The sequence below is a fragment of the Henckelia pumila genome, chromosome 3, assembly GCF_033568475.1.
Source record: "Henckelia pumila isolate YLH828 chromosome 3, ASM3356847v2, whole genome shotgun sequence".
Taxonomy (NCBI): domain Eukaryota; kingdom Viridiplantae; phylum Streptophyta; class Magnoliopsida; order Lamiales; family Gesneriaceae; genus Henckelia; species Henckelia pumila.
Window position 1 is genome coordinate 83,600,875 of NC_133122.1, and position 25,129 is coordinate 83,626,003.

The 25,129-nt window shown below is 33.2% G+C and overlaps 1 protein-coding gene and 3 pseudogenes across 1 annotated transcript; all 4 read right to left on the bottom strand.

Moving 5' to 3' along the window:
- Positions 1-70: 70 nt before the first annotated feature.
- LOC140892606 (hevamine-A-like) lies at positions 71-1,119 on the bottom strand. The gene has a single exon (XM_073301549.1). It carries the CDS (start codon positions 1,065-1,067, stop codon positions 171-173), a length of 897 nt encoding a protein of 298 aa, XP_073157650.1. The 5' UTR covers positions 1,068-1,119; the 3' UTR covers positions 71-170.
- A 1,103-nt stretch (positions 1,120-2,222) lies between these two features.
- Positions 2,223-4,251, bottom strand: LOC140892442 (uncharacterized; annotated as a pseudogene).
- A 4,798-nt stretch (positions 4,252-9,049) lies between these two features.
- Positions 9,050-13,117, bottom strand: LOC140889120 (UDP-D-xylose:L-fucose alpha-1,3-D-xylosyltransferase MGP4-like; annotated as a pseudogene).
- A 387-nt stretch (positions 13,118-13,504) lies between these two features.
- LOC140889121 (heavy metal-associated isoprenylated plant protein 39-like) lies at positions 13,505-23,379 on the bottom strand (annotated as a pseudogene).
- Positions 23,380-25,129: the final 1,750 nt, after the last annotated feature.

Sequence of the window (25,129 nt, forward strand, 5' to 3'; positions counted from 1 at the left end):
ATGCTTTTTTATTCTTTTAGCTCCTTGAGATTATTCATATATCGTTTTTTGTAAAAATAACAAGCACAAATAAAAAGCAATAAAAACTTTAAATATCAAATGTGCAAACAAGATCATACAAGCAGAGTAACACAACTCTAACTGGTTCACAACATACATATCTACATATTCTAGACATGGCTTTTGATAGAAGAGCTGTAACCACTTTCATCATCATAGTATTTGGACCAAAGCATCACTCCTCCATACTTTTTGGACCCTTTAATCTTGGGAAGCACTTTCGAGATCAGTTCGGAAACAGGGACGAATCCGGTTCCAGCTGCATCAGGTGCTGCGGGTAAGCCCAAGAAGATCTTGGTTGCAGGAATAGAAGAAGTCCATATATTCCAAGATTCTTGAAAACTTGTAGCATTTAGAGGATTGAACTGGCAAGGAGGATTGTTGTAGAACTGAACCCAAACGTAGTCGAATAGGCCAGTCTTCAAAGCTCCTCCCACCCATTGATCAGGAAACGGGCACTGTGGAGCTGCGGTCAAGTGCACTTTCTTGCCTCTCTTGCTATAGCTTGAAAGATATCTTGCAAGTTCATCCCAATGCTGGCCTGTTCCAGCTTCGATATCGAAGTCAACTCCATCCAAAACAGCCCCACCAAGAGGCCGGGACGTTGATTTTCCACCTAAAAAGCTGTTCCAAAGGTATGTAGCAAGTTGCCTCGCGTCCCCGGAGGAAACAAGAGAGTATCCACCGGCTCCTCCTCCGATAGACAGCAGAACTTTGATTCCTTTTGCTTGACATGATTTAATATCCGAACTTAAACCCGTGCATCCGTTGCTGTAAGGATCACAATGACCGGCAAGATTGAGCATTGGTTTCTGTCCGTTTCCGAATGATGCAAGAAAAGCTAAGATCACATATTCATAGTTTCCAGTGGCACAGGTATCAGCGAGTGTGCCTTCGTTCCCGTTTTGACCCCAGTATATCGCGATTCTTCCGGCTTCCGAGCCTGCCACTAGCATTAGCATCAGCAGTGCAAGAAAAGTAGAGATGGTAGATTTCTTGGAAGCCATAAAAAGGTATCGATCTTTGGATTCAAACTCAGTAGATTTGTTGAGTTTCTCTGGTGCAAAACTATTGTAGCAGTGCATGCTTCTTATAGTGCAAGAGTTAATGTATGATTAGCCGATATTTTGTCACATATTTTTGTGCCTTTCTGGTTGTATGCGTGGCTGAAAGGTCACGTATTTTTAATGCACACGGAGTTCAGAAAAAACTAAACCTTTCGTGTTATAAAAGTGTGTGTGTCTTTTAGCTGCTGTTTGTTTTGTTACATTCAAATTGATTTGAATGATCATGATTCTGATTAAAAATAATAATAATTACGAGTAATTCAACATATCCACAACAGCTATCAGACTTCAATTTTCGCTACATCTAACCGCAAGATTCTTCACCTCAAATAATTTTTTTATTAAAAAAATGAGGGCCGGCTAAAAATTTGGAGTCGAGGTATTTAGATAAGCAGAGGTTGACAGGAACTAGCCCATCCAATTTTACTTTTTTGAAAATGAAATGAGGAGTTTTTAAATGTACAAGCCTACAAGTGTTCTTGCTACTAAACATATACCAGATGCCCATACCAGACCGAGTTAGAAGTGGTAGGCTCAGACACAGGCCTGGGTGAAGGAGTATATTATCTTAAAGGATAATAGTATAACGTACCTTGGAAACTATTTATAATCATAAAACAAATATTTATTAGTTTATAATAGAAAGTGAATTATTAATATCATGCGGTTCATCTTATGTCTAATCCCTGTATTTGAAGTGTTCTTAGAAAGGTTTTTGAGTTTATGAACTTCGCCAAGATTGCTGCTTCCTGATGAAGGTACACGATGCACCAAAGTTTGTGTTCCCCAATGATTTTATCCACGGGCTCGCCAGGTTTCGGAACCTGGGTGCACAATTTTACGGAGCCCGCAAAAAAAAACTAAAAAAAGTGGCATCCAAAATTCGCAGGATTTTTATTTTTGATATTCAACTTATAAAACAAAGTGAAACAATTAGAAAGTTAGAAGTGTGTCCTAAAGCATGAAATCCATAATTTATTTTGCTCAAGACAGGCATTGTTGAGAAGATATAAGCCAAGGAAGCTAAGAACAGGACCTTAGTATTTACTCAGCTCATATGCCATTCAGGGAATTTACATTGCATAGTTTATTATTGACAGATGCCTGAGTTTTTAAACTCGAACTGTGTCAGCATCATACAAAATTTGATACATTTTGAAATCCCAGAGCACAATGCTTTGGAAAGAAGGCATCTCAAGATAAGCTGGAGGACACGATTAACACAAGGGTCAACATCCACCACATAGGCACAACATATCCCATATATAATCCCAGCTCGAATTAGCGCTCGAGAAGATGAAAGTTGGAAAGTTCAATTTCTTCTACTGTAATACTGACCAAAACTCCTGTAAGACAGACAAGCGCTATGTTTCTCATGATCTTTCGAAGTAACACTTACTCACCGGAAATTTCAGTAATAATAGCACATTTTTTCATCAAGGTGGATGAAAATTCAAAATAAGTAGGCTTTGGGGTGGAGGGGCAGCCTATTGTCTGAATCATCTGCTCCACCCCTAACACTTGAAATTTATGGGGTCCATTTAGAGCAATATTGTGAACTCTGTGCTCATAGATCTTCCCATTTTTGTCTAGCTTGTACTCTGAGGTCCCATCAAACCGGCTACGGCTCTCCCATGGAATTCGTGGGATGCCATGAACAATCCAACGAACCATTATCATGTTCTCCGATGGCTGCCAGACACTAACAATGTCAACCCACAAGGTTTTGAAAAAGGATGCCTCCATAAAATCTCAACGACCAGAAGATGGACTTGTAGTTTTCTATACCAGCAAAAGTGTTGTATGGATCTTTGAACACAATATCATCCCTATGCCATGAAAAAGAAGAGTGAAGAATTAGAGAAGTTAATATTGTCCTTTTTGCATTCACAGTGAGAGACAAAGTGTCACAACTCTCATGAAATTATAAAGTTCGATTAAATAATAATAGAGAAAAACACATTCACATTTCTAATCATAAGCCCTTCTATACACTCCGAGCAGAATAAACTTATGAAACGTCTGCTCCATATACATTGGTGTTTTGATTTGAGGGGGATACTATACTATAAGAAGTCGATCAAAAACTTTCAAGATGCGCACATATGGCAAATCAACATATACAATCAATAAGCTAGTGAATTTTATAAAATCCTTTATCGCAGGACCTAAGTTATAGGAAACCAACTAATCAAGACTGACAGACGTTCTATATGGCCAATCATCTTTCTTTTATCACTCCTCATCCATACCAGTGTACTTGACCACCCAAGCTACATGACAGGAGAGATACATGGATATCAAAGTATTGCAGATCAATTCCAAACCTAAATCGAAGGAAATAAAAGCGGATTGTTCCCTTAATTATACCTCGATCATGCATTAAGCAATAAATTCTCAAAAATAAGCCAAATTGGCCACAAAAAACTGATCAATACGAAACTTATACAGCTTTCAACATCAACAGAGAATAAACCAGAGAACAGACAAACAGATGGCCATCATGAGCATCAAACTAATCGATTATGCATTTTTTTGCCCCAAACAAAAAGGCATGAAGAAGTTTCTTCAACGTCAAACCTGTAGATATCAAAGCTGAGCTCTTTGTGGAAAAGCTCCGGAAACTCCTCTCGAAGGGTCCGAATAGCATAACCCATATTGACATAATAGTTCCGCCTCTCTTCTTCCTCATCCTCATTCTTCCTTGAAGGAATAGGCGCGGTTTCACTCTGCTTCACCTGAGAGGAGAAAATTCCGTGCAACCACCCAACACTATCCTGGTAATTACCCCTCAAATTCAAAACCTGAGCAGAACCCTTTTCCAAATCTCTAACACTAGAAAAGACCCTAATCCCAGAATTCCTACTCTTGATACTCTGACCAATTGATGATTGATTTTCTCGGCTGATTCCAAGAGATGAAAACATCTCCGGATAGGGGATCAGAAGCGCCATTTTTTTATATCAGGAAAAGGAAATAAATCCAAATCTGCGCGATAATTTTCAAAAGATGAGCATTTTCTTCCCTTCAAGCTTTAAAGATCGATAATTCTAAATACCAAATGTGAGCGAGAGAAGAGGTGGACGAATCATTCTTCGAAATTGGGTAGGAGAAGAATTTTGTATTGGATAAGTTTGCTTTTTGGATAATTTATAATCACAAAGATTTTATTATAAATTCAACAATTAAAAGCAGGGGACCACCTTTACAGGTTTTTTTTAAAAAAAATAATATAAAAATATAAAAGATTTATAAAAATAAACATTTGTTAAATTTTTTTAAAATAAACTTACGTTCCATTATATTGTCCTATTTTATTTTCACACAATTAAAGAAAAATTTATTGTGAAAGTAAATTTTATATAAACTTTCTATTTTATTTCTATTTAATATATTAAAAAATGATTGCACAATTTTCAAAATTTAGTTAATAGGATTATATATAGTAAAGAAGTATAAAAAATATTGCTAAATATAATATATGCCTATATATTTGGTAGGGATGTGCAATCGATCAAAACCGAACCGAAAATTAACAAACTGAACCGACCAAAATCTTTTTTCGAACAACCGAACCGACCGATCTTTAGCATAAAAACCAAGTTAACCGAACCGATTAAACATCGATTATTTAAAAAAAATAAAAAAAAATTGAATATCCAAAGTAATCCTCAAATCCATTCCTAACAAATTATTGATGCTTCGACAAAGTCTCACAATTAAGAGTTCCACAAATCAATAATGTCACTGGGGATAAGTCACGCATCATGACCTAAATTGAGAAGATACAGTTGGTTAGATCAAAAAGCAAAAACAGATATTCCTATTTTCGAAAAACAAAAACCGATTTGCCTCTAACCTTTTTAGTTCATTTTGGTTCAAAGAGGAAGAAGTCGTGGCTAGACTCCTCGAGGCTCGAACGCAGACAAATTTGAGAGAAAGAAGAAGATGACACAAAAGAGAATAAGACGACGTCGGGGCCCAAGATGCAGTTGGAGTTGGGTAGGGCAACAAATGAGTTGTCTTTTTGGGTTTTGGACATGTTGATTAAAGCCCAATATAAATAATCTGAATTCTTTGGAGATGTTGATTAAAGCTCAATATAAATAATCTGAATTCAAAAAATAAATCAGGCCGAATAATAATTTTTAAAATATATATATATATATTAAAATCGGTTTAATTGGTTTAAACCGAGTTTTAAAATTCAAAACCGAAAACCGAATCGACCTAAATCGAATTGAGCGATATTTTTGAAAAAAAAAAAACGATCGATTAAACCGAACCGAATTTCCAATTTAATTCGGTTCAGTCGGTTATTTCGGTTAAACCAATATTTTGTTCACCCCTAATATGTGGGACAAACAAAAAAAGAATCGTGGACATTATAATTGGGATGAAAGGAGTAACAATCTGGGACCGAAAGCACAGTGTCACGCATAGACACCTTCATGCGTATTCTGGAAGACTTTCGGAGCATAGTGTATGGTAGAGGTTATATAAATTCTATAATTCTATACATTAGTCATGTTATAGACTTGTGTAGAACTCTTTGGAATGGACTTGTATATATATATTGTAGAAGTCACTACTATATAAAAAAGTGAAACCCTCATTTGTAAATCATCAAATTAGAAAAAAAAAAATACAAAGCATTTTCCAAACTCGCGTGTTCGTACTAAAATACTTACACACCTTGCGCAATAAAGGCTGCTTAGCTAGTACTCGCGAGAGGCAAACCACGTGTGATCAGCGGTGATCTTATATTAAGTCTGTGACAAGTAGGCCCGTTTGGAGATGGGTCTAAATGGGTCAACCCAAACAGGCTGCGGGTTGAGAATTTTATCGTTAATATATCAACAAAAGAATTCATAAAGATTTCAATAAGAGTGAATTCAAGAAACCCAAAATTTATAGATGCATGAAAAACATTTTATCGTGAATATATCAACAAACGAATTCAAAATCGGTATCTCTAAAAATAAGTAGAAAAAAAACAACAGAAAAAACAGTACTATTGTCCAAAACCTCTCTAATTCTCACGATGATATTCTCTCCGCCAACTAGAGAACAACTTCTGCAGGTGTCCCCGGAATGCTGTCGAAGCAGTGACGACAACTATAAAACTGTACACGGCTTCACCAAAACTCCGCCATGAAACTCATCAGCGCCTTTAATTTTTCATAGGTTCTAGATCCATTGATTTTTATGCGGCAACGACTTCTTCAAGAAATTGGAGTTGAAGGCCGCCACGAAATATCAAAATTTTTTTGAAATTGATCTACAACTGATTCTTGTCAAGATTTATAAAAATTAAAACCATTAGTTAAATGTTTTTAAAAATAAACAATCCAGTCCCGGATTCAACAGATTCCTTTTTTAATTTTAATTTAAAAGTTTTGTTCTCCCTAACAATAAATTTTAATTATCAATTTAATTTTTTTACTACCCATTGTCTAGCCGCTTTTCCGATAAAAACAGAGAAAAAACAATTTTTACTTGTTAACTGGGTTCAAGTTAAGAAATTTTTTAAACAATTTTCGCCAACCTGACCCGACCACCCAAATTGACACCCTAAGTGTAAATACGATATTAAATTACAAAGTTAACGACTTGGGTAATAACTTGAAATAAAGTTGAAATATATGATTACAATTATAAAATAAATTTGAGAAAAAATATGTTAAATGTACACAAAAGCGTGAAAAAATTAAAATATTAATATATAAATCGAAATACACAAACACAATAGAATCAATGTTTTATGTGGGGTTTTTTTTTCCTCTTTATCCTTATTCTTTTTTAGTTTTTTTATTAGGATTGAGATCCGGGTTGGGACTCGTCCCGTAATCCTCCTTTCCAATCCCTATTTCGAAAATAATCGGGGGAAAGGAGTTTGTCTTCCGATCTCGTAATCGTATATCATTTCAGAAACTCAAATATTATCGAGAGGCTCCCGTCGAATCGGGACGAGAATTATTCCGACATTTTTAAAAATTTTATTCGTAAACAAACCCCAAAACAATAATTTTTTATTTTTTTTTTTTTAGAAATAAAATACTACTTCGAAATATTAATATTTCAAGAAAAAAGAAAATTTCAACTTCAAACATATAATATTAAAATATTGTGAATAATATTTCCAAAGATTTTGTATAAAAGAATGACGACATACTGTACATCACATAAGTTAATAATTAAATATTCATGAAGCAAATTACTATATAAATTTTTGTTTAAATATATGCGGAGAAAAAACTACATATCTTATTCTAACAATTTTGTAATTAAAAGATTAATAAAATTATACAAGTAATAATTTTTAGTTTTTAAATAACAATACGCGAAAAATAAAATGTCATTTCACGATTATACTATTCAATTGAAACGAATTAAATCCACAATTAATTATTATATAGGCCATTGCCAAATAATATTTTGTCCAATCTATCTAATACAAATTATTAATAAAATATATTATAATATTAATTTCAAAGATGGGTCGGGAATCCCATCAGGGAAATGATTTAATATTTTCCCCGATCCCTAATTAGAAAAAAATCCCAGGAAAAAAAACATCTGGGTCGAAAAAATTTCGAATCCGGATAATTTTGAGACGAGAATGAGATATAGGATTCGAGAAGGATTGAGATTGGTAGGGAATTATTCTTATGCCGTAGTTTTTATCGAAAAAATTCCATGGCCAATGGGACCAAGAAAAAATTAAATGATGTTTTTTAGGAAATAAAACTTTTTAATTAAAAAAATAAAAAATAAAAATTCAGAGCCCGTGCTATGTTGGCAGAGGCTAATGATTGAATCGGGGCTATGAGTATTACCCTTTTAAACCCCCCCAAATTTCCCAAAAAAAAATCAAATTTTTTTGTTTTTTTCGATTGGGATTTCAATATCTCTACTCTAAACAGAAACATAATTAATTAAGATATTGTTGATGTGGCAAATCATGAGACATTTGATTTATGATTAGGATAAAATACGTTAAAATAGGTTGAACGCTACCAAATCGAAGGACTTTCAGACCCAGATAGTTATATTTGTTTTAAAACATTTTAAACAAATGTTTTATTTTTATAAATCTTTTATTTTTTTATATTATTTTTTTTTTAAAAAAAAACCCTATTCATATCATACCGATCTTTTGAAAAATAAATTATTTGATATTTTGGTAAAGTTTATATATTTTGTGTTATAACTTTATTATTCAATTAATTATAAATATTTTTAGTATTTATTTCTTACAACAAAATATTTAATAGATTTCTGATTTATCTTCCTCCCCTTCTTTTATATTTTTTTTATTATGTAATATGCCATTTAGACCAATTGCAGAAAAGTATCTTGTCTTGATCTTGCATGAGTGATTTTTATTTTTATAACAAATAACAATAAAATATTGTGTTTCAAGTTTTGTTTTTAACAACAAATAGATGGACAAGTATATAACTAGACAGTGGGGATTCAGCAAATCACAACCTTTTGTCCAGAATTACTACTTCAGTTGCACTTATCCATAAACCAACAAAACTTGTGAGCTCATGTAGAACGACAACACCACCACATACCAAATTTATAGGTGTCTCCAGGAGCGATTATATCCACAGCGGTGTGGTGCAGTGATGACGAATGTAAAATCTCTCTCTCAACGCCTCCAACATCTATTGGCAGTAGTCGATGCCAAAATGCAGAGATAAAACTCGACAGCCGATGGCCTTAAGAAATGTTGAAACAATTGAATCCCGTCAACCCAAAAAATGGAAGCGAAAAATCAGATTAAATCTCATGTTGGTTGACTTGACTGATGAACCACTTGCGTTTGAATTTGGAAGTTCCTTCAGACTTGGTGTTGGAATTTCCCAAAGTTGAGAAAGAGAGTTCCGTTGAACTGAAACGCATCCTCCAACTCAATATAGTCTGCCAAGTGGAGACTCGGGAAGCATGATACATTGCCCACCAAACCAAAGGCCATAATCTTGAAATCGCTTTATCTTACTTTGTCAAAAACCAAACTGATATAGTTGTTATGGATGATAACATGCATCCCCTTGGTTTACTCGTACCCCAAGTCCTTGTTTTTCTTGAAATATAAACCTCCAGTAGGGAAAGCCATGTTGGGGAAGCAGGTACAAGTCCACACCTATAAAGTGATATCTACAGATATAATGCACAAGTAAAATAAGGAACTTAGAGCAGGGGACATGACCTACATAGATAGCTGATCCCAATATATGCATACCTGCTCGGCAGTTTTATTCAAGGCCCAATTAAAGGCAGGTTGGTCGTTAGCTTTCTTGGGCTACTAGACCAAGGTTGGAGCCTGAAGTTTCTTCCAATTCCACCTATTTTCCATAACTAAGCCTTTAAGCTCCACTGGTGGGCACGCAGATAGATTCCATGCAGCTGCAAATGTAAGTCCGGCCCTTTTTTCCTGGAGGTGGTAAATCACATGAGAGTGTATTCAGAGGCTTTCAACCTGACATTAAAAAGGGGCCTAGTAAAAATTCATGGAAAGAACAATTCTACTCTATACGATCATATGTTGCGATTTCAATTGAGCCAGTCTTTGAGTTACAGACTCGATTGGCAATTAATAAAATTAATCCATTTGGAATTATGGCATATCATCTTCTAGTATACTTTACATAAGGCCATGTCATCTGTGAAATACACGTCATGTCTCGCCTTTATCAGATAAGGAAGAGGGATCTGCCAGCCAGGACCATGTCAACATCATTGTTACATGTAATCATTATAGCCAAGCTCCAGAATTATGGTAGAAAGATGTTGGGGCCTTCTGGCGGTAAAATTAAAGAAGCCCTGAAAACATGAAATAAAACAGGGATTATCAACAAGGAAAGTGAGAAACCACTGTCACATCTGGAAGTTGCTCACTAGAAATAGACAAACATTTTGTAGAAAAAAGCTTATAACAACAATCCTATAGCATCCATCTCTTAAGTATTTACACCACATCACAACGTTAAACATTAAGCTGTAGCAGTAACTTTTCTACCAAAAATCAGAAAGGCATCTTACAAAGGATTGCAGCTAGGTATGTTCAAATTAACTTTGTTCCGAAATATTTGCTTCTTGAATTAAAAGTTATTTGAAACCAACTTGTAGATTAACACTTCAGGATTGAAGAATGCCAAGACCTCACCGGACCATACACATTCGTAAAATGAACCATGACTATTTCCCTAAGGGTTTATCAGCAACTCCATTCAGCAACATCATATCAAATATCATCTCAAATTCTAGCAATGCTTTAAAGAAAGTTAAAATATGATTCAAAAGATGATCAACAATTAGCAGCCAAAGACGTAGGCATGTGCCGCAAGTTGCACTAGGTCACCACAGTCAGCTACTGATGAACAATAAGCCCCCAATAACAATTTAGCCATTATCAGTATATCATTATACGATTGAAAACAACTATAAAATCCTAAATATACATTTACAGGAATCGCGCCGTTTTGTATTAATTTTCAGATTAATGGATACAAAAACCTCTAAGCTCCTATAGCTGATACCAGACACATGTTAATGTTATCTTACAAATAATGTACAAGCTATTCCACAAAAGGAAATGTGTATCTGTCACCAAATCGCTCAACAGAAAAATAAATAAATAACATATACCTGCGACCCAAACTTATGTGCAGCCGCCGCCTCCAAACGCTGGAGGAGGCACTAAAACCGCATGCCAGGCCACCGCTCATTAACCTTGTAAAGCGTTGCGTAATCCTCCGCAATCAACAAAACCTTCTCCTGCTGCCTCTGCTGCGCAATTTGGGGCTATTCAACCAATTGCTCAAGAACGGCAAAATAAGCCTCACTCACCGCACAAACGATCAAAGTATTATCCTTTGCCACTCGAGCAGCCGCAATCGGCCAAGGTGTAGTTGGTGCCACTTCAAGTTTGAGCTCGAATTCAATGATAAAAAGCTAAATGGCGCCTGTAAATAAGGGAAACAGCACAGCCAATAACTACCAGCAGAGAGAGGAGGAGGAGCAAGGCCGGACGGCTGAGAAGGGCGGAGGATATGGGTTTGTGATAATTTTTGCAGGGATCGAGTGGATAATTGGTGGCGATCTGTGGAAGCGTTCTGATTCGGCCTTATGATGTAGAAATTGTGATGCCATTTCCTTGATTTGTTATACTCTTCCAGTTCCAAAAAAAAATTTGGTTTTCTAAAGAGTGGAAGATTTTGATGGATAAACGGAGAGTTCACACCCTGACACGCACTAGACGGTGTGATCGGATCTGTCCTGGAGTGCAAATAATATGAGGTTGAACTGGGACGACGACGAATCGGAGATTTCTAATTAATAATGGGCTGCGACTAAAAGGGCTTCTTAAATTTTATTTTTGGGCTGGCGAAGCATGGGGTTCTTCTTCAGCTCAGCCGGCATCGGCCCTTGCAAACCCATTTTAGCCCATGAAAAGCCCAATAATTTCTTGTTTACTAATAAAAGATTCGGGCGTGGGAGGTGCAATGCACCTAATTAAACTAGAATGTGCAGATCTAATTTCTAAGAAATCAAACGACTGCGAATTTCACATTTGACAGTTAGTTATAGTCTCATAAATCGATGTGAACTCTAAAAACAAGGAATTCAGAATGAAAATGGCAGTGAAATTCAATGAACAACTGTTCAAATTCAAGAGGAACGATAAATAATAATGAAATGAAAAACTGGAAAATTTGCTTGGGATAAAGGCTTGAAGTTATGTTCTAAACGAAAAGCATATATAACTCTAAAAATTGAAGCTTATCTCAAATGTATCAATTGTGTCCCGAGTATTTATAAAAGATGTTTGTGTTAACATCTTATACAAAAAATACACGAACATTTTATACAGTAATTTATTCATCAAGAGTTTTTGTCCTGCATATTTATCGTAAAATAAAAATTTCCCTACAAAGTTAATTATTGTCAAAATTCAATAGGCTGATCATATTATATTTATATTGGTTGAGATTTTATTTTTAACCTGATCAGACAACAACGAGGATAATTGGTAGAGCATCACCATCGTATCAAAAGATTAAAATGGTACGTCAATGAAAGGCAGATTGCTTTGTGTTGATTTACAATATATATGACTAAATAAATAAATAATCAGTGATTTAAAAAATTAAAAGGTCTCCTTTTTGAATAACCAAAAGTAATAAAGGGTGCTAATTTCTTGTGTGGTTGGCCATAAAAAGGGAAAGTTCTTAATTATTTAGGCATTGACTAAATTTAGTGGGCGATGGAAGAACACACCAAAACTTAGAAAAATAATGAAAAAAAGGCTAATGAATTGCATAAAGTACTACATGCCGCATGCCAAATGGGCGATAATTCATCCAAAAATAAGAAAACGTGACAGATCACTTTCTTATTTTTAACACAATTAATAAAAAAAAAAGTCATTTGATTCGCAACTAACATATGTAAAAAAGAGAGTTTTGATATCATAGATAATTATCATAAATATATAAATAAACATCAATTGACTTGCTAATTACTGATTAAATATACAAAATACCACGTCTACATGTACAATATATTACGTAAATTGTTGTTCATTTAAGTGTCTGTAATAATTAGACATAATATCACAACTCTATATTAATTAATTAGTACACAATTTTAGTGTGTAATATTTTTACTATTTCTATTGACTTCACAGATTGGTGGTCTATCTTGTCACTGACTCGATATGATGTGTCACTCTGAAATTTAGACGGCCTTGTCTCCTTCAATTATATTAATAAATATTGCAAGAGAATCTTAGGTCATTATCTTTCACAAAATGCGAACAAAAATAAAATATATAAATAACTAATAAAACATTTTTAACCTTAAATCTTTTGGGGACCTCGACCAAGTTTCTTTTTATCTTGGGTATGACCTACAAGACCGACCATTTTGTAATTGTACGTTACCCTTCGTGTAACGTCAATTTGCAAGAGGGCCATGTTTCATGAAAAGGACATAGGGGAGGCAATTCAAATCTATTCAAGTGTTTATTACGCGAAAATCCCCACTTGTATCAGTAGTGTACACATAAAATGTATATTATAAAATCTCAAACTCGAGACTCAATTATAAGTCACCCACAAGAAAAACATATTCTTTGTTTTAATTCGTAATAAATTATATGTCCACGTAAGGAAACAAATGGAAAGTATTCCTTCCATTTGCAAAATGCCAATAATAACAAGTATTCATAGCGCAACAATTAGAAACCACCTAATTAATATTTGTCTCCATCAAGAAAGAAAACAAGAATTGCGCCAACATCGACTTTCCAGCGAAGCATAAGAAAACGATACTGAAAACCAAGAATGACGAGCAAAGAAAAATTTAATAAAAATTTATAATATATATACACACTCCAAAGTCAAATTCTAATTAGTACATGCAGTGGATGAAATTTAAATTACTAAGTTGATGAGCTCATGTAGTTGCATCAACCCGATACAAAAAGCAAGATCGCTTACGAGATAATGCAAGCATTTGGATTCTCTTCCATACTGCGATGCTGCTGCATATAGTAGTATGTGTTCATCGGGGGGTAATAGGGTCTATACGGCAATATCGTGCCGAGGACCGGTTCGGCGGTTCAGCCTTCTTTTCGCCCTCCTTCTTGGGCTCGTCTTTCTTTGCTTCATCCTTGGGATCCTCTTTCTTGGCCTCGTCCTTCTTCGCGGCCTCTTCCTTTGTCTCCTCTTTCTTAGCTTCTTCTTTCTTTGGCTCCTCTGGCTTTTTTTCCGGTTCTTTCGCTGGACCAACCGAGATTATGTCAGCCGGCCAATTCTTCTTGCGCAGTTTGCTAACGACGGTCACGGGGTCGACAGTCCCGATTACCATTAGTTTCTTCCCTTTTATGTCGATACTGATCTCATCAATGCCTACAACAAAGATGCTCCCAAAGTTTCAAATGAGTATCACATGCAAGATAGAGTACATTTTAAAATCGACAGCATGTTACTTAAAATTTTAAAATCACAACTCTTTGACAAAACTACAAGTCATCATTATATTTCATGACAAGGTGACAATGTCGTACACCGTGACGGTGAAAACATTTTTTACGACCCTAGCAACTGATTGATGTCCTTCGATGGGAATATTGGGGAGGTACAACATTGGTTTTTTTCATGCAAAACAGTATGCCAAACTGATGACATCCAACTGTAATTAATGCAAGCCAGCACAGCCAACTTGAAAGTGTGGTATGAGCAAATTAACCAGTTCGTGATCGATATATATAGAAATATTTATATACTGACTATAGCAGCATAAGTTGAGATCACCAATTATGCATCTTGCATCATCCCATACAAATTAACTTCCACGGCTCAAAATTAAGGTTGTTCATACAGACTAAGACGTATTACACATCACTCCCCAATAAGTTCATATAAGATACCTACACAAAAAGCATAATAAAAAGTGACCCCTTTTCAGATAAGAGCTATATGAACAATTGCCTATGTAAGAAAATAAAGAATCACAAAAAGTAGTAAAGACATGCCTAGAGAGTTGCATGTCAAAACACACGGATTTATATCTACATCACTATATTACTCCAAAAGGCAGGGCAACGATTCCGGTCCATCCTTTGTGGCATCTTATATGCATTCTACAAGTTCATATCATTGTAAACTTCAAAAAAACTATTCAAACACAAAATTAACTTTCCCCACTTCCGAATACCCAGAAAAAATTACAAATTACACCAACCCGCATTACAGACATAAAAAATGCTGAATGTCTTACATATATCGCGTCCTGTGTTTTATACGTTTTAGAGATCGTGAATTAGATCAATAGCACATAAAAAGCATAACTAGTTACACAAAATTGGTAGCAAGCACAAAATTTAGTCTTTCCACTGGAATTGGAGATGTTACCATAAAGTAAAGATTTTATAAATATAGAAGGCCTTCAAAATACCTGCAAGAGTGGAAACAGTCCTTCAAAGCCCTTCTCTTTGTCGTCCAAATCCTTCCAAATCCACACCACAACACGAATTGCTGCAACAAAATAACAACAGAAAAAAAAAAAAAAAGATGCCAAACACGTTTAATTTTTGAACGATCGAACAGCAAAACTCCACAATAATATATCAAATAAACAAAAGAAATCAAGAAATAACAATTCATAACTTTCCACGACCGCTCAACATATAAACGACAAAAATATACTGTAGACTCAAGGGGATTTACAATGACGCCCGAAATAGTTGTCAAGGAATCCACGAAACGAACACTGCATGACATAATCGACAATCAAATAAACGAAAAAGTAACAAGCTTAAGATGGGGAACAACCATTCTTTAAAACTCAACGAAACCGAGCACCAAAAAAATAAACGACAAAAACCAAAAAAAGAAAAGAAAAAGAAAAAGAAAAAGAAAGCCCACGAAGGAATCCGAACAGAAAGAGAAGAATCATGCCAATCCAAACCTTCATTTTCTTCGTGGGTTTTGCAGGTAATTTTTCGGCCTCGAAATGTAGTTGAGGCCTTGAGGATTAACAGGTACAACGGGAAAAAAGAAGTCCTGTAGTAGTATACAATTAAAGCTTAAAAAGATGGAAAAATAAAAAAAAGAATAAAATAAAGAAAAAAAAAAATAAGAAATGAGACCGGGGAGAAATATAGAGACGAGTGCGAGAAAACGACGAGATGTAATAATTATGACCTCGACTGAAAAAGAAGACGATATTATTACCAAAAAAATAATAATTTCGAGAAGCTAGCATTGTACTATAGATTTATAAATAATATATAATATGTGGTATTAATCTACTATGTGTGTATATGTATAAAATTATAAATTATACATAAAAACATGGTCACACCATAAAATAATGGTGATATAGCATTAAAAAGAATAATAAATTATTTTTAATGCCATAGATATCGGATGAAGGGTTGAAGTAGAGATACTTTACTACTCGCAAGTATAGTGTCACATTGGTTTACGAGGTGCACCAGAATCGATTGGTTAAAATTAGTGGGCCCCGAGTGTGAATCTTACTAATTTTGACCAATCATGGGGTTACACGTCACCCGCAGGGTAATGCCCTGCGGGCAACATGTACTAAATCATAAATGAGATCGATCAATTTGAAAAAAACTAATATTTTATGATATTTCACGAAAAACCATTGTTCCTAATTATAATGAACCAAATTCAATACTCGAATCGAAGAGAGTCGTAAGAGATTTGAGAGCGCATGCCGACAGTTCGCCTACAATATTACGTAAATCTACCTTTAAAATGTTGAAGATTATGATTGATGATTCAAGTACAATTAATAAAAGTTGTTAACTTTACGTGCTAGGTTGATGTAATATCTAGACCAGATTTATACACATTATATCCTTCATTTCTATTTATTTTATTTATTTATATATACATAGAGGTTTTCTCCCAACAGTTGATAGATTAATTAATTATTGAATTGAAAATACATCTATACTAGATTTTGACAAATTATTTATACTATCATTAATAGGATTTTCTAATATTTGTGACAAAAATATATTTTTTTTCGTTATTGATCTTCTCGATTTTATTTCCTATCTTAATTAACTCATAGACTTTATATACTTGAATATTTTTTTTAAAAATAAAATAAAAAAAATGCATGCAACAGTAAATTGTGAGACAAATAATTTATCACAAATTAATAAATAGACAGTATAGTGGAAAGTGGTTGGGACTTGGGAGTCTGGAAATTATTGGTTTTCTGATTTTTACCCTTGGTTGATAAGCACTTGAGCAGAATTTTCATTTTCTTTAATTATTTCATACGTCTTCACCAACCTTTTTCTTTCATTTCATTTTCTACTTTTTTGCAATCAACATTTTTAAGAGAACAGTAATGGGATAAAATTAATGTATAGATAAAATATTCATATACGCCAATTATCAATTGTTTTTTTAAAATAAAAAAATCAATCACCATAAAGTTATACATTTTACAAAAGTTGATATATATTCTGTTATACAGTTTCAAAGATTTATATCCGTGAGACGGACAGTACGGTCCAATCGAAATGAAAAATGATATTTTTGACTCCAAAAAATAGTATTTTTGCATTAATATATATGATAAAACTATACATTTCACAAAATTAATTTATAATACCGTCTCATATAAGTTTTTTTACATAATAATATCTCGCAAATAGTCCCAATTAATTAGCAAAATATCACGTTTAATATTAGCTATTATCTTAATAGTAATATATAAAATAGTATGTATATATAAAACAATTCTATATATTATCTTAGCAGCTTGCGTGTCATTGAACAGATTACATTATTAAATATAAGGTATAATCATCATTTCAATAATTATCCTCCATTCTTAATTTCATTCTTTGTATGAGTGATTGATTGATTTAATCCATACAAAATATTATATAGATTTTTATACATTGAAATAATTCTGGCATTAAATTGTGTCCAATAATTTCAAAAGCTATGACAGAAATATGGCCGGCCTATATATCTGCAGTTAATACACAACATAAAAGTGGACCACCGAGGCATGAATTTGTTCAGGTCCTAAATATATTTTACTCTTTGTCCTGTTTTTTGTTTTTCTTTTTAAAAAAATTGGTGCCAATTACAACCTGCAAATTATATTTATTCATATGCATTAGATAAATTTCGAGCTAATTCGATAACCAGCAATTAACGTTAGCCAGTTCTTTGTCCTGCTCTCGTACTTCACACTCACATGCATACATCACACAGAATATTTAAGCAAAAACGATGAAACAACGTATGTTAGCATTTTAGTTCATAACTGGTTTTTAGTCGAGCTGCGACGATATTCAACCCATTGTTTTGAGATTGTTCTAGCTCCTTGGAATCTCGATTTCGATATTTCGATGCTAAACTAGCGTGTGAATCGAGTTAATCGAGGTCAAGATGGAAAATGTCGATCGTGAATTATTCACGACAAGAATATAGACAATATACATAAGCCCAAATAAATAGTAGCACTTGTGTGCTTTGGTATCATTCGTTATTGGAATTTTTTTCTAAAACAAGAGAACCATATGAAGATAGTGTGACTGTACTACATGTGGGAACTGGTTTGGTGGTCCGTTTTTCTAGCAATAAAGCAAAGGTGATGTGGTTGGGTTTGTGACTCGTGAGAATCAGTGGTTTTAGTTGTGGTGAATATTTTAGTGCTTTGATATTCTTGATGTTGACATTGTCTTGATTAGGTGGTTCAATTTGAGTGCTTAAATTGAAATTATATTTGAGATAATTAAATGGTCAATTTTGGTTCACCATTAGGGTTCACAACGGCACGGGTACGAGACGGATTTGGTCAATATTCACAAGATGTGCTCTGCTAAAAAAAAGGATCCGGGTTCTCTGCTGCGTAGAAAGAAACAACACAAAATACTGTGCATTAAATAGTATTATGTAATTCATATCACAGGATTAAATAAATAAATAATTAATTAATTACATACATGGAATATTGAAATCATAACAGTATCATATATTGTTTCTATCTCCATAACAGAGATCTTTTTCCAAAACTAGGATCTGATTTGTCTGTCTCATTTTCGACCCTGTGGCAAGTCATGGATCTAGGTTGGACAAAAAATCATTACACATTAAACACAACTTTAATTCTAGTAAATGAACAATAAAAAAAAAATCAAAATATGAATATATTCATGAAAAATAAATCTAAACCACAACGTTTTAATAATAAATTAACAACAATAACCGAAAACATTGGGAATCAATTTTAAACGTGACATTCATTAATATATAGAAAGCCCTGCATGCATGCAAAAATCGCGTACTTAAATAACTTATATTATACATATATAAAACTAAATTAGTATTTTTTATATTTTTAAATCGAAAAACAAAATGGTAAGTAGAGATAATAAATTTATTTAAATATCTTGTCAAAAAAATAAATTTATTTAAATAGAAAATTAAGAGGAGACGTATTTATTCATCCACTAAAACGACTCAATTGGTTATTAATTCATACACTATTATATCGTACGTTTAGTATAGATAATATAAAATATACACGTATTATTTGTAATTAATAATTTAATATACATAGTGATGAAGAGAGGTCTATTGAAATTTGAAACCATTACCCACCATGAACATTTTTATAAATCCGTTGATGGGTCTAGACCTATCCAGCTTTTTGTTTGATGAAGTCTATAAGAGAGTGTTTTGGAGAATTTTTTATTTATTTAAAAGTGATTCTAGTAGAGAATATTTTGAAGTTTGTGAGAAGCTAAAGTAGAAAGTGTTTTAAAATAGAAGTTGAAAACTAATACAAGCTAAAGTTTAGTGTTTGAAGAATAATTACTTCCAAACTTAATTTTTTAACTAAATGACAACCATACTCTTATTTGATTATTTAACTTTTTATACTCACAATATAAAAAATGAGTTTATATATTATTTTACATTATGAATTTTGTATCAAAAATATTTTATTTTTTATAAGATGAATACTTGAAAAAAATATAAGATTAATAAATATAAAAATATAAAAAATGAAAAAATTGTATAAATATACCAGATATGTGCAAAAATGTATAAAAATGATATATATATATATATATATATTTAAAGAAATGCTTGTAATAATAATGTAAAATTTTAACAAATATTTTTAAAAAAAGTCTTGTAATAATAATGTAAATTTAGAAAAATATTTTTTTAAAAATACTTTTAATAATAATTTAAAATTAAAAAATATTTAAAAAAATAATAAAAGCATATATAATATTATAAGTTTATTAAGGATATATATGTCAACTTGTAATTTTATACCTTAAACAAAAATCAAAAGCAAAAAAATAACATCAAATTTTAGCTTTTTGTTTTTGGCTAAAATTTCTAGAAGCTAAAGTAGAATTTAACATTCACAAGCACTCATAAGCACTTGTATGCATCTAAAAGCTAAGAAACACTTTGTAGAAACTCTATCAAACACTCCCTAAATCCGCTTCGAACACGATATCATGTATATCGTGAGACTGAATTTAAATCTGCCCATTTTGATATCTATATTCACAAATAAAAACCAAATGTATGTGTAGATCGAATCGACCGAGAATGGATTATATGATTTCAATCAAGATCAATAATTTTTTTTTACAATTCTCTATTTTTATGTTTCAAATAAGGAATTCGTATACAATTCTGGTAGTGTTTGGTAGGGCTTCTACAAAGTGCTTCTTAGCTTCTAGCTGTATAGAAGTGTTTTTGAATGTTTGTGAATGTTAAATTCTCCTTTAGCTTCTACAACTTTTACCCAAAAGCAAGAATTTTAAATTTGATGCTTTTTTTTTTGGATTTTGTCTTTTTGTTTAAGGTATAAAATTACAAATTGACATATACACCCTAAATAAACATATCATATTACATATGATTTTATTATTTTTTTAAATATTTTTTTAATTTTACATTATTATTACAAGTATTTTTTAAAAATATATATATATTTTTTAATTTTACATTATTATTACAAGCATTTTTTTAATTTTTTTTTAAAAATTTACATTATTATTACAAGCATTTATTTAAATATATATAATATATATTGCATCTTCATACATTTTTGTACATATCTTATATATTTATACAATTTTTTTCATTTTTTATATTTTTATTAGTCTTATATATTTTTCAAGTATTCATATTATAAAAAATAAATATTTTTTATACAAAAAAATAAAGAAAGAAAGACATCTCCGGCCCGTACCGTGCTGTCAGGATTCACTTACTATGACAGCGGTAGCAGCGTCTGTGGTAAGATATGGCGTTTTGGGGTATTTTTGTAATATTTTTGAATTAAATTAATTTTGATTTTTTTTTCAAAAATAAAGTACCTTTAAAAAAACCATTATCTATACAAGCTAGAATTATTATTTTTTTCATTTTAATCTCCATAATAATAAAATTTGTCTAATCAAAATCATACATTTTTTTAATTATTGAAATTTGATTTGATGAAAATTTCTAATTACTTTTTTTCTAGAACTTTCATTATATATATGTTAATTTTGTTTGGGATTATACACACAAGTACTGATGAGTCTTAAAATTTCTTTCCATGTTTAGTTTATATATGATTATATAGTTGTTTGAAGAAATGCAAAGTCTCTTATAATATAGACATGATTTGTGAATGGTTATTTCTGTTGTTAATTTGGTTAGTTTGTTTTGTTAAATGAATGAATATTAAACTTTACAAGTGGTCGAGCAAATACTACCATTGAAAATCAACCTAAATATATATATATCAATTAAGCTCGAATATATCGCAAGTGCACGAGTCAAGTAATAATATAGTGGACAAAGTACGAGTATCGTCCCACAGAGATTGATGTCTGACAAAATTACTCAAGTATTATTCTTTAGTTAATTAAGATAACATGATAATAAATTAATAAACTAAAATAAAAGATGAAAAAAAAAACAAAATAATAAAATTAAATTCAGAAAATAAATAAACGATTGTTAGGATCTCGGTTCACCTACCCTTTTTTCTTCTCTAATGATTGAAATTCAGTTCTCAAGTCATGCTTTTGACGAAATTCCCTAATCTATCAATATACTCTGTCGAGTTATATTAATCTAATTAACAAATTGCAATAACCAAGTGTCCTTGTGTTATTTAACAATTGCAATTGCATTACGATTTGTGGAATCCTCTAGCTTTCGACCTATTGGACTATGACTATCAACATGTATCCAACCTCATATGTCTATGTAAGTTGTAGATCCATTGACTATATTACCCTATCATGTTATAAAATCTTATTTCAGTATCAATTATAACACATAAAATCAATTTGAAGTTGATCAATCTCCAAATAATCAATAAAAACAGTAATATAATAAAGAATGCATAAAAACCAAATTCAATCTTCAAGAAGAAATCAAAACAAAGTTTTGGGGGTAGGATCCCTTAAATCCCAACAAATATAAAAGAAAAAAGAGAAAACTAGTGTTGCGATTCTTGAGTTCTTCAAGTTTCCTCCCTCTTCACGTTCTTCTCATTGGATGGCCGCCTCCTCCCTTGCGTTTCTGATGTGTGGAACTTCGGAACCCTTTCTCACGTCTGATATGTCCCCTTTTATATGTGGTTGAAAGCCCATCCAATAAAGCCCCAAAAAATCGCAACTTTTAATGTTAGAAAATTAATATTTTTTCAGTCTGCGTCGCGCCATGGCGCAGAAAAATCACGCCATAGCGTGAAAAGTTCTGTTTTCACTTCTTCAAAATCCTCGGTTCACGCCACGGCGCAGGAAAAATCACGCCATGGCTTGAAAAGTTCTGCCTCCCAGTTTTCAGCGCGCAGTTATCTTGAAAAAATCATAACGTGAGTTCTAACCGTCGGATTGAGCTGAAATTTTGACAACATCTTCAAAACATCTTGAAATTTAATTTGGACAATGAAGATTTGATTTGGATCTCCCAAAAGCTAAATTTTAATTTTTGATTAAGGCTGCTCCGTAATTCATTCTTCAAAAACCCATTTTCCTACAAACTTAACCCGGAGAGTGAAATTGTAACACCCGGTATTTTTAAATACGTAAATTCGCATGCATAATTAGGAAATTTATTTATTTAAAATTTTAGATTTATGGGTTAAATAATTATGTGAAATTATTTGTGCTATGTTTATAAAGTTATTTTTAAGCATTTATACCCATAATTAGTGATTTTCACGATTAATGGAAATTTATTGTTTTTGATCGCGTCAGACGCGGAACGTGGACACGGGCGCAGATGACAGCTTTCCACTAATCCAATTTATTTCATGAGCATTTTTAGAGACCCAAAAAATACTTATTTCTGACTTATTATTCGCCTCAATATATTTTAGTATGTTATTTTTATATAATTTTAGGAGTCCTAGTTTTTATTAAAAATAAGCCAAATAATAGACTTTTTCAGTATTTTTAAAATTCACATTAATTTTATATTTCGGGAATTGATGATTTAGTATCAGATTTTAAAACTTTTAAGTGGAGTTTTAATATTATATTATTTTGGTATATTAATTAAGTAAATTATGTAGTTGTAATTCACTATTTTAAAATTTTAAATCCATAAAAACTACCCATACCCTTCGCCCAAACTCTTCCATCAGCCGCCTCACCCCCATCTCCATCAGCTTCTTCGTCGACTCCAACAGCCATGCGAAGACTCCATAGCCACGTTTTTGAAGGTCCAAAGCAAGTTGTCAACGTCCCGTCGTCCCGGATTCGTTCTACGCTCGCCCCTTATTCATCCTGTTACGGTGTGCCAAGGCTTGATTCCTTCTTTTTTTTTTTCATGCAATATACGAGTGCATGGGGGTGTGTGCGTGTGCATCAGTCCTCTTCAAAAATTTTCAGGAAAAACGAGATGGGTTAAGGTTTTATGCGTTTGTTCTTGTGATTGTCTTGATCATACCTCACGTTTTCCTTAGCCATGGTCCATACCGGACTGCTGGTAAGTCGGTCCCAAGGTCGAGAGGGGGGGTGTGTCGTTTGGACTCGTAGTGGCTCGAGTGGTTCATGCCAAACGAGTCCCAGGAAGTAAGCTAGGCTCGATCGGGTTCTTGGACGCGCAGACTAGGGTCTTCGGGTAGGGCCTTCGGCCTCGGCGGTTTGGGCTGCAGGGGGGCTGAGGGCTGGTGCAGGCTTAGGTCCGCCCAGACGTGGGCTACGTCTGGGGACGGTAGCGCCTCGGCCAGGGCGCGCGCCAGAGCAAGCCGGAAGACAGCCTGACGGAACGGCTGCTGCTCACGGCCGCAGCCAGAACGTGAATGGGGGGCGACAGGGTTCTAACGGGTTCCAAGTGGGTTCCGTGGGGGTCGGGTTAGTGGTCCGGGTTCAAAGTCCTGTGGGTCATGGCCGTTAAGTTTAGTTGGGTCCGGGTCCAGCGTTAAGTTAATTGGCGCTCGGGTATATTTTAATTTTAAGTTAATGATTAAGGGTGGATGTGTTTTATTGGGCTAATTAGATTAATTAAAATTAATGGGCTACATTTAAGTTTAATTAATGGGCTTGAAAATAATTCAATTTAAGTTAGTCCCACTAATTTTTGTGGGCGATGTAATTGAAGAGCCCATGGGAATGATATTAGGGCCAGTCTTTGGGCTTTTGGGCCCATGGGCCGGAATAGAATGTTAATGGGCCAAGAATGTTTTAATGGGCGTTAATTAATTAAGTGAGCTTTGGAATAATTAAGTCATTGGGCTTAAGTATTGTTAATGCGGCCGAGTCTAAGTGTTAGTAGGGCCGAATTTAAGAAAATGGAGCTTGTGTGTTCAGGGGCCCAGCAGTTAGTTCAGTACAAACCATGAGAAATTGCATGTGTCCTAAATATATTATATTAATTATTTTATGCATTGAATGTTATTTTAGTATTTATATGTTAGTATAAAAATTAAATTAAATATTTATGAAGGAAAAAACATTTTATTTAAGGTACATGCATTTATGAAATAATTTTTTATGCATGATTTACATGTTTAAGGTTGAGCAAGAGAAAATAATTTTATGTTGGGAAAGTTGATAAGTAGCTACTTCGTGACAATTTAAGGGGGATTCGTCCCCATATGTCTGTATCACGGTGAACTCATTGAAGGGCAGTTTTACTGCCAATTTAAGAGGTGATTCGTCACCCGACACGTACGTTAGTTTCCCACACTGATCAGTATTTAATGTATGATTTAAGGTTACACTATGGATACAACCATGCGATGTTAGAAAATACTTTGCTCAACAATGTTTATGCATTATGTATGATTATGATATTTAAGTTAATTTAAGTTATGTTATGTCATGATATTTTTATGCATGCTCATTCATGTATTTGTTATGTATTAGTATTAAAGTGATTTAAACTATTTTTAAACCCTTGTTATGTTTGCATGTTGGGCCTCTAGGCTCACTACACTGG